Source organism: Trifolium pratense, linkage group LG2, assembly GCF_020283565.1.
Source record: "Trifolium pratense cultivar HEN17-A07 linkage group LG2, ARS_RC_1.1, whole genome shotgun sequence".
In the NCBI taxonomy this organism is placed as follows: Eukaryota; Viridiplantae; Streptophyta; class Magnoliopsida; order Fabales; family Fabaceae; genus Trifolium; species Trifolium pratense.
The window spans coordinates 19,287,847-19,302,602 of NC_060060.1; the positions used below are offsets into that span (position 1 = coordinate 19,287,847).

At 35.3% G+C, this 14,756-nt stretch overlaps 2 protein-coding genes across 3 annotated transcripts; one reads left to right on the forward strand and one right to left on the reverse strand.

Annotated features, from left to right (window-relative positions):
* On the forward strand, positions 1-960 carry LOC123904328. Its single transcript, XM_045954004.1, has one exon. It carries the CDS (start codon positions 1-3, stop codon positions 958-960), a length of 960 nt encoding a protein of 319 aa, XP_045809960.1.
* Positions 961-5,434: 4,474 nt separating this feature from the next.
* LOC123903864 (ubiquitin carboxyl-terminal hydrolase 17-like) lies at positions 5,435-13,842 on the reverse strand. Of its 2 annotated transcripts, none has more exons than XM_045953542.1 (12): positions 13,234-13,842; positions 12,395-12,534; positions 11,551-12,299; positions 11,364-11,452; positions 10,903-10,988; positions 10,652-10,814; positions 10,431-10,545; positions 10,149-10,306; positions 7,411-7,495; positions 7,082-7,294; positions 6,444-6,505; positions 5,435-6,327 (listed from the first exon to the last, which is right to left on the reverse strand). In XM_045953542.1, exons 1-12 carry the CDS (start codon positions 13,539-13,541, stop codon positions 5,664-5,666), a joined length of 2,832 nt encoding a protein of 943 aa, XP_045809498.1. In that variant the 5' UTR covers positions 13,542-13,842; the 3' UTR covers positions 5,435-5,663. The 2 variants fall into 2 exon arrangements, with proteins under 2 accessions (XP_045809498.1, XP_045809499.1); XM_045953543.1 differs by having other exon boundaries at positions 12,395-12,593; positions 13,234-13,329.
* Positions 13,843-14,756: the final 914 nt, after the last annotated feature.

Sequence of the window (14,756 nt, forward strand, 5' to 3'; positions counted from 1 at the left end):
ATGGATCCTTTCAAAGGATCCGAATCCGAACCCGAAAACCCAATCGCATCATGCATCTCTATGCTCTCCCTCCGTAACTTCACAGCCTGCAGCGACTTCGCCCGCCGTTTACCTCTCTCCGATTCAATCGGCCGTATCCTCACAATCGCCGACGTTCTCTCCGCCCCCGACCACTACTCAGTCCTCCGTCTCCGCCGTTCCGAAGCCGTTAACCGTGACCTAGCTCGTCAACATTACGCGAAGTTCGCGATCCTTCTAGACCCTACAAGCACTGAAAAATTCCCTTTTCAAGATGAAGCCCTAGCACGTGTTCGTGAAGCTTGGCACGTGCTTTCTGACCCTGATCGCCGCGCTGTTTACGACCGTGGTGTTGTTGACACCGCCGCTACGTTTTGGACTGCATGTCCTTATTGCTGGAATTTGTATCAGTATGAGAAGAAGTATGAGGGTTGTTCTTTGATGTGTCAGGGTTGTAGTAAATCTTTTCACGGTGTTGCTGTTAGGCCGCCGGTGAAAGTTGGTGCGACGGTGGTTGAAGGGGAAGAGCGGCGGCAGTATTATAAATGCCGTGCTAGAGTCCCATTGAAGTTTTATGAGGTGAAGGGAATTGGTAATGAGAGTGAAAATGAAAATTCTGCTGAGTTTGTGTATGTTTCTGATGATGATGGTGATTGGGAGAAAGAATGGGGGAATGTGGGTGGTGCTGGTGGTGGTGTTGGTGGTGGTGGTGGTGTGAGAAATGATGGTTTTGAGAAGGTGATTCAAGATGATCATCAAATGCAAGGGAACGAGAAACCGAAGACGAGGATGAAGACTGTGGCAAGGAAGAGTGTTGTGAACAGAGTGGCAAGATTTGATTTTGATAGTAACTTGAATGTGGGTGTGGATACTAAGGATTGTGAATTGGAGTTTACAGAAGGAGCTGATGATGTCTTCGTCGGGGTACGGTTCAATGGATGATGATATGGTTTTTTTCTTGTTCTTTTGTTCTTTGGCTAGGTCTAGTTCTAGCAGCATGATAGTGTGTAGTGTTATGAGAAAGTGTTTTGCATAGGTTTATTTTGAGGGAAGAAAAATGACTGAGAATTGGAATTTGATAGAATAGTTGTTAAATTGATGATCACCTGCATTGTTATGTTAGTGGGGAGGCATTGCATTGTTGATATCTTACATTTTTGTAATGCACATTTCCCTTGACCTTTCTGAAACTGAAAAGAAAAAATTTGGTCTTTTAGATTTTGTGATTCAATTGTTTTAGTTTTACATGTTCATGCTTCATGTGAATTGGATTGTGTGTGTGTGTCTGTGTGTGCGCGCGTGTGTGATAGTTTTGGTCTTTATGCACCTTCTCTTTTCATCTTCCACAGCGGCGGTCATGGTTATTAAACTCGCGGGAAAAGAAAAAATTTGGTCGTTAAACTCGCGGGAAAAGAAAAAATTTGGTCTTCTTTTAGATTTTGTGATTCAATTGTTTTAGTTTTACATGTTCATGCTTCCTGTGAATTGGATTGTGTGTGTGTGCGCGCGTGTGATAGTTTTGGTCTTTATGCACCTTCTCTTTTCATCTTCCACAGCGGCGGACATGGTCGTTAAACTCGCGGGAAAAGAAAAATTTGGTCGTTAAACTCACGGGAAAAGAAAAAATTTGGTCTTCTTTTAGATTGTGTGATTCAATTGTTTTAGTTTTACATGTTCATGCTTCCTGTGAATTGGATTATGTGTGTGTGCGCGCACGCATGTGTGATAGTTTTGGTCTTTATGCACCTTCTCTTTTCATTTTCCACAGGGGCGGTCATGGTTGTTAAACTCGCGGGAAAAGAAAAAATTTGGTCCTTAAACTCGCGGGAAAAGAAAAAACCTGGTCTTCTTTTAGATTGTGTGATTCAATTGTTTTTGTTTTACATGTTCATGCTTCCTGTGAATTGGATTGTGCGCGCGCATGCGTGTGTGATAGTTTTGCTCTTTATGCACCTTCTCTTTTCATCTTCCACAGCGGCGGTCATGGTTGTTAAACTCGCGGGAAAAGAAAATATTTGGTTGTTAAACTCGCGGGAAAAGAAAAAATCTGGTCTTCTGTTAGATTGTGTGATTCAATTGTTTTAGTTTTACATGTTCATGCTTCCTGTGAATTGGATTGTTAGTTTTGGTCTTTATGCACCTTCTCTTTTTCATCTTCCACAGTGGCGGTCATGGTTGTTAAACTCGCGGGAAATTTGAAAAACGGCTTTTTATCTTTTTTCCATCTCGGTTTTCACACTTGGTTCATTATCTTCGTTGTTTCAGTTTGATTTTGTTCATGTTAGATTTTTGCTTTATAATTAAGTTAAAAATTTATATAATGGATGATTTTATTGTATTACATAGTATATTTGTTGTGCATATATTATTTTTAATATGAGGTCAATTCGTATGAGTCTACGGGTTTACAAGTCGATTTTACATAAGGCAGTAAACCCCTCTTCACCTCTTCTTCATCTCCTGCCTCGGAAAGAATAGCATTATCATCCTTATACCACTATTCACCAAATTTTGATCCCTAGTAGCTGTTTCTTCAACACCAATATCTACATTATATTCTTGCTTTGCTTGTTCTGTTTTTCCTCCTTCTTTGTCATGCTCCATCTGGGCAGGTAGCCGGCTAAAATTTATATTCCAACTTCTAAGAGGCACTACTCACTACTTAAACACAAACAAAAACCAGTAACAAATGAGAAAACCCAATAATGTCAAACTTCAAGATCAAAGACTCAGTACACAATCAATCACGATTCATTATATAGCAACAAAAAAACACCAAATCTGCGTGAACAAAAGTTTGTGTGTAACGAATCGATGAATGGAAATAAGGGCGGTGAGTTTCGGCGAGATGAATTCGCTGCCGCTGTGGAATTAACAGAGAAGTTGAATAGCTTGCAAAGCTTTTGAGAATGGAAAGGATGAAGAGGAATGGGAAAATTCAAAAGTATACTTTCAATTTAGTCCCTGTGACATGTCAAAGACGTGGTTGCGTAGGTAAACTATCTCACATAGGCACTAAACATGTGGGTTCATGTACTAGTATAACAGAAGCATTTAAATAGAAAGACTAAATTGATTGACGTTTTATAATTTCCAAGGTGTTTTTGTCTATTCGTAAAACGCATGAACTAAACTGACCCTTGCAAATTTAGGTACCCAATCGGCGATTCACTCTTTGTTTTTAAGTAGGTCACTTGTGAATTAAGTAAGAGTTAAGAGGCTGTATTGAATTTTCTTCACTTCTCCCATATCATTGTTGATAAAATTAGTTTTTCTATTTAATTTTTATTTTTTAAAAAAAAAACAGCTGATAAAAAGAGAAATCAAACAGTCTAAAAAAAAACTATGTACAAAGTAATCAATTCCTGTTAATATTGTTCTAAAATCTAAAATAACAACTGAGGTTTGGGAAGAAACAGTTAAAATAAAGTTAGTGTAAAAACAAGGAAGATGAGAGATATTTGTCTTTGGTACAGCTATTTGGAAACTTCAAAGTAATAAATATTCATATTCCTTCACGAGTAAATGAAGATAAATAAAGGATGTAACTGGAAATCCAAAATATATTTTTGCATATCAATAAGATTACAAAATTTTGTGTTATAAAAATGGTAGTATATCAGAAGATAATAATATCATTATGAACATTTAAAATAGGCATGATCTCATACTTAATTTCAAAATCCTATCATAAATTCCTTGATTTTCATATCCCTTTTATAAAGTGACTAAATAGTTGCCAAACATATTCAATCTTCCTTGCTTTTGCTGTAATTGCATTTCACTTGCCTCTTTTAGCACAAAGGTTTCTATTGGAAGCAAAATGGTTTTACTTCGACAGGTAAGATTATTAAAACTTGTTTTGTTTGAAAGGTTAAATGCAAACTTGTTTCCTTTCTTGTGTTCTACTAACATAGTTTGAACAGGGCATGCAACATGTTCGAAATTACTATAACTCCGAAGCTCAAATGATAAGAAACAACTTTTCACGGTCGACCTTCATCTCACAAACATACAAAAGCAGTTTCTTGAAGCAAAGATCAAAGGCAGAGAACAAATTACTAGCAGCCAAGAAACACAGTGAAGCAGAAAAGAGACGTAGAATGCGAATCAATGGTCAATATGACACCCTCCGCGATATCCTCCCCAACTTGATCAAAGTTAGTGTCATTCTTAAAAAAAATTAACCAACTTTGTGAAAACAAAATTTCCTTTATTTTCGTGTCAATTACAACGAAAAACGGTTAAATATGATTGATGTCACCGTAATTGCAATAACAATGCAGCCTAAATCATGTTTTCTAATTTTGGCCGCCGTAAAGTCAAGTTTCTGGCTTTGCCCTTCGTGTAATTATAAGTTGCGATTTTCCTAAAAAAGCTTGCTTAAGTTAGACATTTTTATTTATTAACAGAAGGACAAGGCATCAATACTAGTGGAGACTATCAAGCAAGTGAAGGAGTTGAAGAAAAAAGCATCAAAACTAGAAGATAATCATGGTACCTCAAAGGAGGTCAAGTTTCCAAGTGGAGTAGACAAATTGAGTTTGGAAAAGTGTAATGATAAGGAGGGTTTAGTGAAAGCTACATTAAGTTGTGAGGATAGACCAGGATTAATGTCTTCTATAGCAAGAGCATTAGGGTCAATGAAAGCCAAAGTTGTAAAAGTTGAGATGGTGACAGTAGGTGGAAGAAACAGAAGTGTGTTATGGGTGCAAGGTATTGAAAATGAAGGTTTGGGGATGCTTAAGAGTACTTTAAAAGTTGTCATGCATAAGCCAAGCTCTAAGATGAGACGGTTTACTCAATAAGTGTTTTTTGTTATAGGATTCACTTAATTCTGACTTATGTTGGTAAAGTGCTGACTAAAGAACTATAACATGTAAAAGCTAATTACATGTTTTCTTTCTAGGTTTAAGGAACACATAATAATAACTTTAGGGGAACTTTGTAGAACTGAGACTCCACCATAAGGCTTGTTTACTTTTGCAAGAAACATTCAGCTCTTAGTTTGTATATGAATATCATATCCAACTCTTTAAATGAAGTGTAACATTACATGACAGATTAACATGTAATTTGTGTAAGGGCCCGTCATAAGTGTCGGTGGATTTAGGTGTTGTTTTAGTTTATTTTCTTTCTTGTGATGTAATTGTATGTATTTATTTTGTGCATTGTGCTCGTCTTGCGCTCAGTTGCGATATGAATAAAATTTAGCCATTCAAAAAAAAATGTAATTTTTGTTTGTGAGACAAGATTGTAAGCAGTAAGCACTTAATGATATAGTGATTACTTAACTTTGCAAACTTGATTATTACCAAGGAATTATCGCTCATTTTATTCTAGTTATTACTTTATGAATTCATAAATTTAATCTTTGAATAAAGGATGAACATCAAACAGGTAGTTAAGCACTTAATGATATTCACTGTACCAAAAATTATTGATGATTGCTGTCTCAACTCAAACTCAACAAAATGTTTGAGCTGTTGCATCTCAATTTGTTATTCATTCTTACTTGTACACAAGAATTCTTGAGCTAAGACTGAACATCAAAACAAGAATCCCCATTCTACTTATATTAGTGAAATATTGATTTTCACTGTACCAAAAATATCCCAGATGATTGATTCTATCTCAACTCAAACTCAATAAAATGTTTGAGCTGATGCATCTCTACTTGTTTTTCTTGCATGTACAACAGAATTTTTGTCATGATGCTTAGCAGTGACAAATCTTTTAAGGTCAATTCCCCACCTACCACTACCACTATGACTTTTGTTTTTGTTAGCATTCGAAATTGCTTTATCTTCCGAGTCCTGCTGGATCCTCCTATTAGCATCATTGTCCACTGAAAAATCTGTATGTAAGTTATCATACGAAGAAGATGCCGCTGAGTTAGACGAAATTCCATAGTGGCCATGCCAATTGGATCCTGCCTCACCAAATATGTAATCTGAAAAGTCCACAGTACTAGCTGAGTCCTTGGTACTTGCAGTACTGCAAGAACTTGCATCAGAAGAGCTGAAAAGTGAGCTTTCGCTTGAAGAATCCACCAATGTATTTCTTCCCCGATAGTTGAATCTCCATTCTTCTGTATATGCAGATTCATTGGTATAGGAATCGTTGACAGCATTCCAGTTAGTGTGCTGTCCCTGCTTCTGCTGTACGGACGGAGAATCAGCACCTGTAGCCATGGAATTTGATCGCGTCTTAGAAACAGCAGGAATGGCTTCCAAGTTCCTCCTCTTGAACTTTCCAGTTGAAAAGGTTGCATTGCTACTTACTGAACTCAGAGGCTTTGGAGAGTGCCTGAAGAATTTACAATTTAGTATAAAAAAGGTTATAATTTCTGCAGAGACACTATAAATAAAATCAATAAACATATCCAACCAAAAATTATACGTCAACCTCTGTAGCATTATTACCTTGCATAAAGAAGCATGTATGCCCTTTCTGATAAGACTCTCGACAATTCGACAGGTTCTACCTGAAGAGAAGCACAAATGCAATCCTCTATTTACATACAGAAATAAATCTCAAAAATAAAGTATGTATTTTCAACATTGCCGGTGCTTTTCAGGTGTCATAAAAATTAATGACACAAATTGCAAGACATAAACTTATAATAATACATTGTAATTTTTTAAAAAGACTTTGATATTCCTTTAAATTTATATTTGAAAAAAAAAAGGCACAAGTAGCTTTCAAACCATCTCTACTATGCCATAGATTCTAACATATAGATGCAAATATTAAACTTTTGCTTGTTTAGAAGTAGAATTGTAGAAGGCGCTGTTGACAAAGTACTTGTTTCTCGTATTTATACAAACTTAAAAGAGGACTCGGGGCCAATTTCCTATTCAAATCACAAGCTTCTAAGAACCCCCCACATCACAGATTGATTATTAATGAACGGAAGTTTAGTTCATATGTTGAGGATAATAAGAGGACACATTTTAAGTCAATTAAACAGCATCAATTGTATAATCTCATTTTTCGGGGGGAGGAGGGGAGGGAAGCAGACAATCAGACACAAAAAGGAAATGCGGGAGAAAGCTCTCACCCTGCTGTCATCAATCCTGAACCATTCTCCTCGGATGTTCTTCACATAACAAACATAATGGCCTGAAAATGCAGCATTCATGATATCCAAATGGACAACAACTGCATAAAGACTGTATACTGGAGATTTATCCTTTGTTCCACTCATATATGGAGTCATATTCAGGACTTCAGGAAACTGAACTGACTTATTCAACTTTTCAAAGTTACCAGACTGCCAAAATAAACAACAGAACATGGATGAGAAAATCTAACATAAAAGCAAAATTACAAATCAACGAACAATGTACATAGACAAGAAAAACATCAACATTAATATTGGACATGCACCTGAAATCGTTTTAATACAATTGTAAGAATATTTGGTGCCTCCAATACTGTCAGCTTCTTCTTGGCTTTCTCATATGATTTACATCTACATAGCAAGAAAAACAAATAAAAACGACTTCGTAAATACAGCGAGTCTCATAGAAAAGGAAAGTCAAACATAAAAATTTAGGAATTTAAATCACAAGTTCGTCAATACTCCCTCTAGTCCTATTTATAAGAGATAATTAAGTTTTTCTTGGTCCTAAATAAAAAAATAGTACACTTTTTAAGTGTATTAATTATTGAAATTCCTTTTATACTCTTACTTTATTGTGAGTTTCATAGAAGTCCATCTTCGCTATGCAATTGGGTTTTCATTAAATAAGTATTGATGGTATTTCTGGGAAAAAAGTTAGCATTAACTATTTCGAATGTGCTTCCTTGGTCTTTGCGAATAGTCTTTTGCTTCCATATAACTAGGACCATAGGGAACAATAATGTAATATACAACCATTTGGGCCCCTCTAAACATTAAAGCAGAATAAATCATTGTTCATAAATCAGAATAAACAAAGTCAACTTAAAGTCATAAAATCCGTGGGACAGAATCCGCATTGAGCTTGGTACCTAAAGCTCTAATATCTAGTACAATATTAAAGCACGGAATTACGATCGTGATTACATCTCGTTTAATATAATTGCATTAGAAGAACCAAGAGCAATCAATTGCGAAGGAAGTCAAGTAGTCAACAGTTGTTCATTTTCTAATCTGAAGTAATAGAGTCCGAGTCATCAAACAGAACTGTTCAGCCCAATCACAAGGTCCCACAGAATTCTTTCCCAAACTCTACAAAGTATAGGGTTCAAATTCTCATTTGTCTATAATAGCAGTAGCATACTAGCACTATTTCAAAAAGAGAATCCAGAAAACCATTAAAAGATGACTATTTAAATCAACTTGACAGGATTTTATCAAAGCCCGCAGTGTGTACTTGTTGGAAATTCCGCCTTCATTGCAGTCCACCCCTAGCAGTCTAATTGCAGCATTCAAGGTAGCTAAAATTGGGATTTTACACATAATAGGAAAGGTGAAGTAAAATCGTATAATCGTAACATTAATCGTAAGATTATACGAAATTCATAAATCTCAAATATATGCATATATATATATATATATATATATATATATATATATATATATATATATATATATATATATATATATATATATATATATATATATATATATATATATAACCTTAAATCAAACTTGAAATACTTATATAAATTTAAATTCATAACCATATCTCGCAACATAACATAACAGCATAGTTGCATTTCCTCAAAATTCATAACAGCATAACTCACATAACATAACCATAGTCTCAAGATAAAACAGAAGCAGGAGAAACAATCGAAGTGAGAGGTGTAGTGTTGAAGTTACTTCGCTCTTCCAATTCTATAGGTGAACAGTTCCAGAAAAGGGAAAGAAACAGCGTGTGAATTCTTTGGAATTATGTGTCACACTTGCTGCACAGTTAATGTGCATGTGGCTATTTAAAAAACCAATTTTGTATGAAAAGAAAAAACCTTAATTTCTAAATGGGCCTTCTGCTGACCAACAAAATCAAACAGGTCATCTTCTAACCCGAGTTCGTGTCATTATTCTTCTAACTTGAGTTTGTGTGTTATTTTTCTAACTCGAGTTTGTGTCGTTATTCTTCTGACCCTAGTTATGAAACGGGTTTTCATTGACCCGCTCAAGTTTTAACTGCAAAACATAAATTAAATACACGACAACAACCAAGCATTTTTCAACTAAGTGGAGTCGGCTATGTGCAAGCCATGACGCCCATGACACGCGTCATGTATTAGGTCCAAAGACAATATTTACATCTAAATAAGCCACCTTTGAGAATGGGATATCGGGATAATGAGATAGCCGCTATTTGAACTAATTATAATGAATACTACAACACACACTAGATGTTAATTTTTTGAGAGCTTTACACACAACCCTCCTTGGTGATTTTTTTAAAACAGTGTTTTTCCCTATCCAGATGGATAAATTCAGACGGTAGCGGTTTTATAGAATCGTGTGGGGGAGGGGGGCGAAGCTCGCTATTTTTTCTGCAGTGGGCCTTAAGGGCCCAAAAGTTTTCTTTTACTCCCTAAACCTAGCTTGAAAACATGAGACAGCAACAACCACACATAACAAGCACACACAAAAATGAAGAAAACGCACACAACAACCTGCTGCTGTACACACCATAGCCGCCGCACACAACAAGCAGATCTGGCCAAAAAACAAAGATATGCGTTGTAGGAAAATTCAGATCTGGCCATATCAGGTAAGAAATCCTTTCTTTCTTCAATTTTTCATCCCCTCCCCTGGTGTGTGCCGCGACGGGAGCGAAATGCAACGCGCTGTTCCTTCTGCGAAGCCTGGTGTAGCACTCACACTCTTAATATGTGGCACACCTGGCCTCACTGTAGCAACCAGCCACAGTTCTGTGGCGCATCGGTGCGATCACGGCGCTATTGACTACCTAGATCTCAATTTTTCTCTAATAAATGTACCCTAAATCCTATCTTGTCTTGAATAATAGTTTAAAATCCACACGTAATTTCCATATACCATTTGAAAAAAAGGAAAAATATTCAATTACTGCATAACATGAGTACTATAACAGCAATGTGTTATAACTTAAAAATAATAGGAAAAACTTAAACGTGGCATGGAATGAAGAGTGACAAACCTGCCACAATTATATTTATTATCTTTATCCAAGATTTCAGGCGCTGTAAACTGTCCAAGAGCCTCTTCCAAAGTATCAATATCCCCATCAATCTCAACAGTAAGATCCATCATTCTCTCATACATCTCAGATTTCCCTAGGCACCTTAAGCACTTTATCTGCATTTTGCAGCATAATAAAAAATTAATATGTATGTAAGCTATTATTTTCCATCCCTTTCTAGCTCAAATAAAAGTTGAAAATACAAATCACCATAAAATAGCTTGTTAGATTGAAAACTACCTTAGATCGTAGATAACCTCCAAAGGTGTACCCAATGAGAGTTGTTTCTTCTGTCAGAGGACTCGAAACACCGGCTTCTTTGAGGCAAATAGATTGCATTATATCAACTGCACCCCTGTCAATAGCAATTTCTCATATATACAATGCACAAAATATATTTTTTACAGCTGAAGAAGGAACAGCATTGGCAAAGCATCAGCATTGGCAATTATTTGGCTCACCTCAAAAATTCATGTGCATCTTCCTCTCTCCCATGTCCAAGATGACTTCCAATCTTGTGTATCTTAGATAATATCCCAATTGGAGAAAGTGGAGAATTCCCTTCTTTTGCCTTCTGAATTAGATATTCAAACTCGCAGAAAAAACACCATCCCTTCTTCTGACCTAGTAAGAACATTGTGAAGATTCAATTATTAAAGGTCCTAATAGTTGAACAAGTTAAATCACGAAGATGTTATTAAGAGGTACTTGCATCGTTTCGAATGGAACCCTTGCAAAAGATACGATGTTAGAGGCCGAGTATACGCCAAACACTGGAGTACTGCATTAGCGTAACAGCTGCAATAGAGGCATTTCATTTGTAAGAGGGTATGTAATTATGAATCAAAGAAACAAAATACTACGTAGACAAACACTTGATGTGACCCCCTTGACATACACAAAACACGAAATCAAAACAAGCATTGAATACCAGTAAGAAAGTTCAACCGACCAACAACTAGAATGTTTCCTAATTATATTCTAATCTTATAATAACTTTAGGACTATGCAATGCAATAGAGCACTAAAATAATAAATATAAATCTTCAAAAAATGTATCAGACTCCTCATTGTCTCCTTCCTAATCTCTCATCCCTCTCACTAGAGCAGTTACATTACATCACATAAAACAAATTACACCAATCAATGTAAAGCAAAAAGAACTTTAAGTACCTGTTCCCACAGTTTGTAAGGCCAAACGGTAATTGTTTCACCTTGTCATAACAATAAAGCTCCACAAAAAGTTCATAAGGAAAGCCCAACTGCGAAAACATACAAGATTTAAATCACCAGCGACAAAAGTAATAATGATAACAAGAATAGTCAATTTCTAAATAAATAAGTCCAATATATTCACAACCTCATTTTCAACTGACATTTGATTGGATCTTGATTCTTTTGAGCTTCTAAACTGCTGGACAACTTTTTGCATTGATGTTTTCAAACCACTACGAATATTTTGTGGAGGATTTGGAGCAACGCTAAATTTTGAAGGCAATGCATGATAATTTTCAGTTTTTGTAGACATGGAATGTGAAATCAAATCCTCTTTAGCAGTTGATAATAGTCGATCACGAGAACTAGATGATGATCTTCGTCCTTCTTTGTACCTGGACAAATATGAATCTTCCACATAATCAGCTGCAACATCTTTATTTGAATTACTCGAGGAAGGCACAGCCCTGCCCTTAGAGGTATCTGCTACTGATTTTTCAACTGATTCAACTTTTCGTTTGTGTTCGTGGCCAACCAAATTTGATGCCGCATCATGAGATGTGTCAAATTTGACTTTTGGAACTTTTGATTTAAATCCAGACTCATCACTGTTGTTACTAGACTTTTTCTTGCTTCTTTTACTTGAACTACAATTCTTAACTTCAATATTGACAGGATTTTTAGATTCCAAGGGAAATGAGGTGGGTAACACGGTTTCGTCGCTGTCGGTGGAAGCTACACATGTGTCATCAGCAGTATTATCATGAACAGGTTTCGTAAATGTGTCATGAGTCTCATGACGGTTATCATCAAATGATTTTCTTGCAGCAACAGACGGATTAAAGTTGGAAAGTGAGTCATTGTAAGATCCAGCACCATATTTTCCTTTGATTTCTGCATAGAACAACATAATGAGATTTCTAATCTAAGACATTACCATGATATGACTCTCGAAACAACATAATGAGATTTCTAATCTAAGACATTACCATGAAGATCAAACTGTGTTTCTGATACTGACGCTCTACAAGTAATATTTCCGTCTTCGATATTCCTAGTAGTTGTAACCGAAGGACAACATTCGTCCTTGTGGCCTTGCCTCCAGTGACTAATTTGACACTTACCCGAACTACAAGAAAGCATGCTTGTGTAAATGAATAACAACTAGAGATGTCTGGAGATATTTAACTGAAGAGAGAACAAACATGGGCACACAAAAAACTAGAGATATTCAGGAATGCGCAATGTCAAACAAATCATCGTAAAACTACACACTACAATAAAAATAAAAAATCCAAGCTCTACATAATCAGATAAATTTCAACAACAAACACACACGCACATAATACTAAGGCTACATTTTGATTGAGATTTTTTTAGGTGAGGATGGGATTTGTCTAAATTAAGAAAGCTATGTAGTGTGATTGAAATGTTATATAGTGTATGTTTGGTATCACGGTGAGTATGTCAGAATCACGGTCACCTAACGTGATTTTCCAAAAGCTACACTATGTAGCTTCTGCAAAATGGATCACCGTGATTCTAGCATACTCACTGTGATGCCAAACATACATAGTTATCTATCACATCACTCTTTCAATTTTGTCAAAAGCATATCTCATATAAATATACAACATATAGACTAAAAATACCCTAAAAAGCTAAAACTGTTTCCCCTATAATGTTTCAAAAAAACTTATGTTCCTAACTAAATAGTACCCCACACATTTCTCAATTTCAAACAATCACATGCAGAACATTAACAAAAAAAAAAAACTATTTTTTCAATTAAAAAACAAAACTTTAAGAAATGAAACAAAAAACAAACCAGTATCTAACAGCTTTGCAACGAGCACATCTCATGGTAGTAGGTGAATAACAAACAGCACACTGATACCACTCTGAAACAGGAACTGAATTTGAATTCAAATTTGAATCACTATAATTAGCTGAAACATCATCATAAGAAGCTGAATCAGCATAAGCTTCAGCCATGGCAGCAGTATCTTGAACTAACATTATAACCTCTTCCTTTTTGGCTTCCGCATTCTTCCAAACATAACGAATCACTACAAACCCCAAAAGCAAAAACAAATAAACAAAACCTTGTAACCCTAAAATCTCAAAAATCAGCATTTTTTGTTAAATCTTATCCTGTTTCCAACACAGGATCCACGGAAGAGATAGTTTACAACGCATAGGGTTTCCGATAAGGGTAAAATGGGAAAGTAGCGTCGGTGAGAAGAAAGTAACAGAGTAGAACCGTCACTGTTTTTTTGTGTGTTGTTTTTGTTTCTTCTCTGTTTTTTTGGTGTTGACGAATTGAGAAAATGGTGCGACACAGCGATCTATTTGTCGTTTCTATTGTCTTTTTCTTCTTTGAATTGCCGTTTACACATCTTAATCATATTAATTAAAAATTAACGTTTTAAGTCTCTTTTTTTAATTTTGTTTATGATTTAATTATGTTTTAGTTTATTGATTAAAACGTTAGGTGAATTTAATATTTACCTACTTTTTGAGCTTTGGTATGTTTTTTGTAACTACTTACTACTGTTTTTTTTTTCTTTCACTTTTACTATCGGTTTAATCTGATTTTGGGTCAGTTTTGGAGCTTTCAACTTCCTTTCGACCGTAATTACAGGAAATCGAACTGTGATTTTTTCTATTAAGTTCAGTGACAATCACCACTAAACCGATTAACGATCGGTTATTTACAGCAGTTGTTGTTGAATTGAAGATATATTATTAATGGCTTTGAAGATTTGAGAGGAGAGTAGTAGAATATAATCTTTATATATTTTGAGAAAGAAACTGGGGAATCTTGAATGCGTTAATGTGCTTTTTGATCATTTATGAGTAACACACTTGAATTGGATCATAATTTACTAACTATTATTACTGTGGCAGATGAGTTTGCTTCAATAAGAAAAGTTGGACAATGACAAACTGACATTGATGTGTTTTATTTTATCCTAATGTGTTTGTTTTATATCACTTCACTAATCAGGCACATCATCATAAATCAAATTTGGCAGTATATAATATTTTTGTCTTTCCAATTCTTTTAAATAGGTAATAAATATAGTGGATCATATCTTTTAATTAATAAAGTTGATTATTACTATTTTTGAAGTAAATTAAATGAAATATTAGTTAATTAAATGCACCTTAAAATGTACCCTTAGGGCACATGTTAGCATTTGCCATAAATTAAATAGCAATACGGTTATGCTAACTACAAATGTCTTAGTTGTAGCTGTGTTTGTGAGTTGGTTTGGTTCGATTTTAAGTGAATTTATTGTCTAAATTGATCAACAATATATGGATTGGTTTTAGTTGATTTTAAAT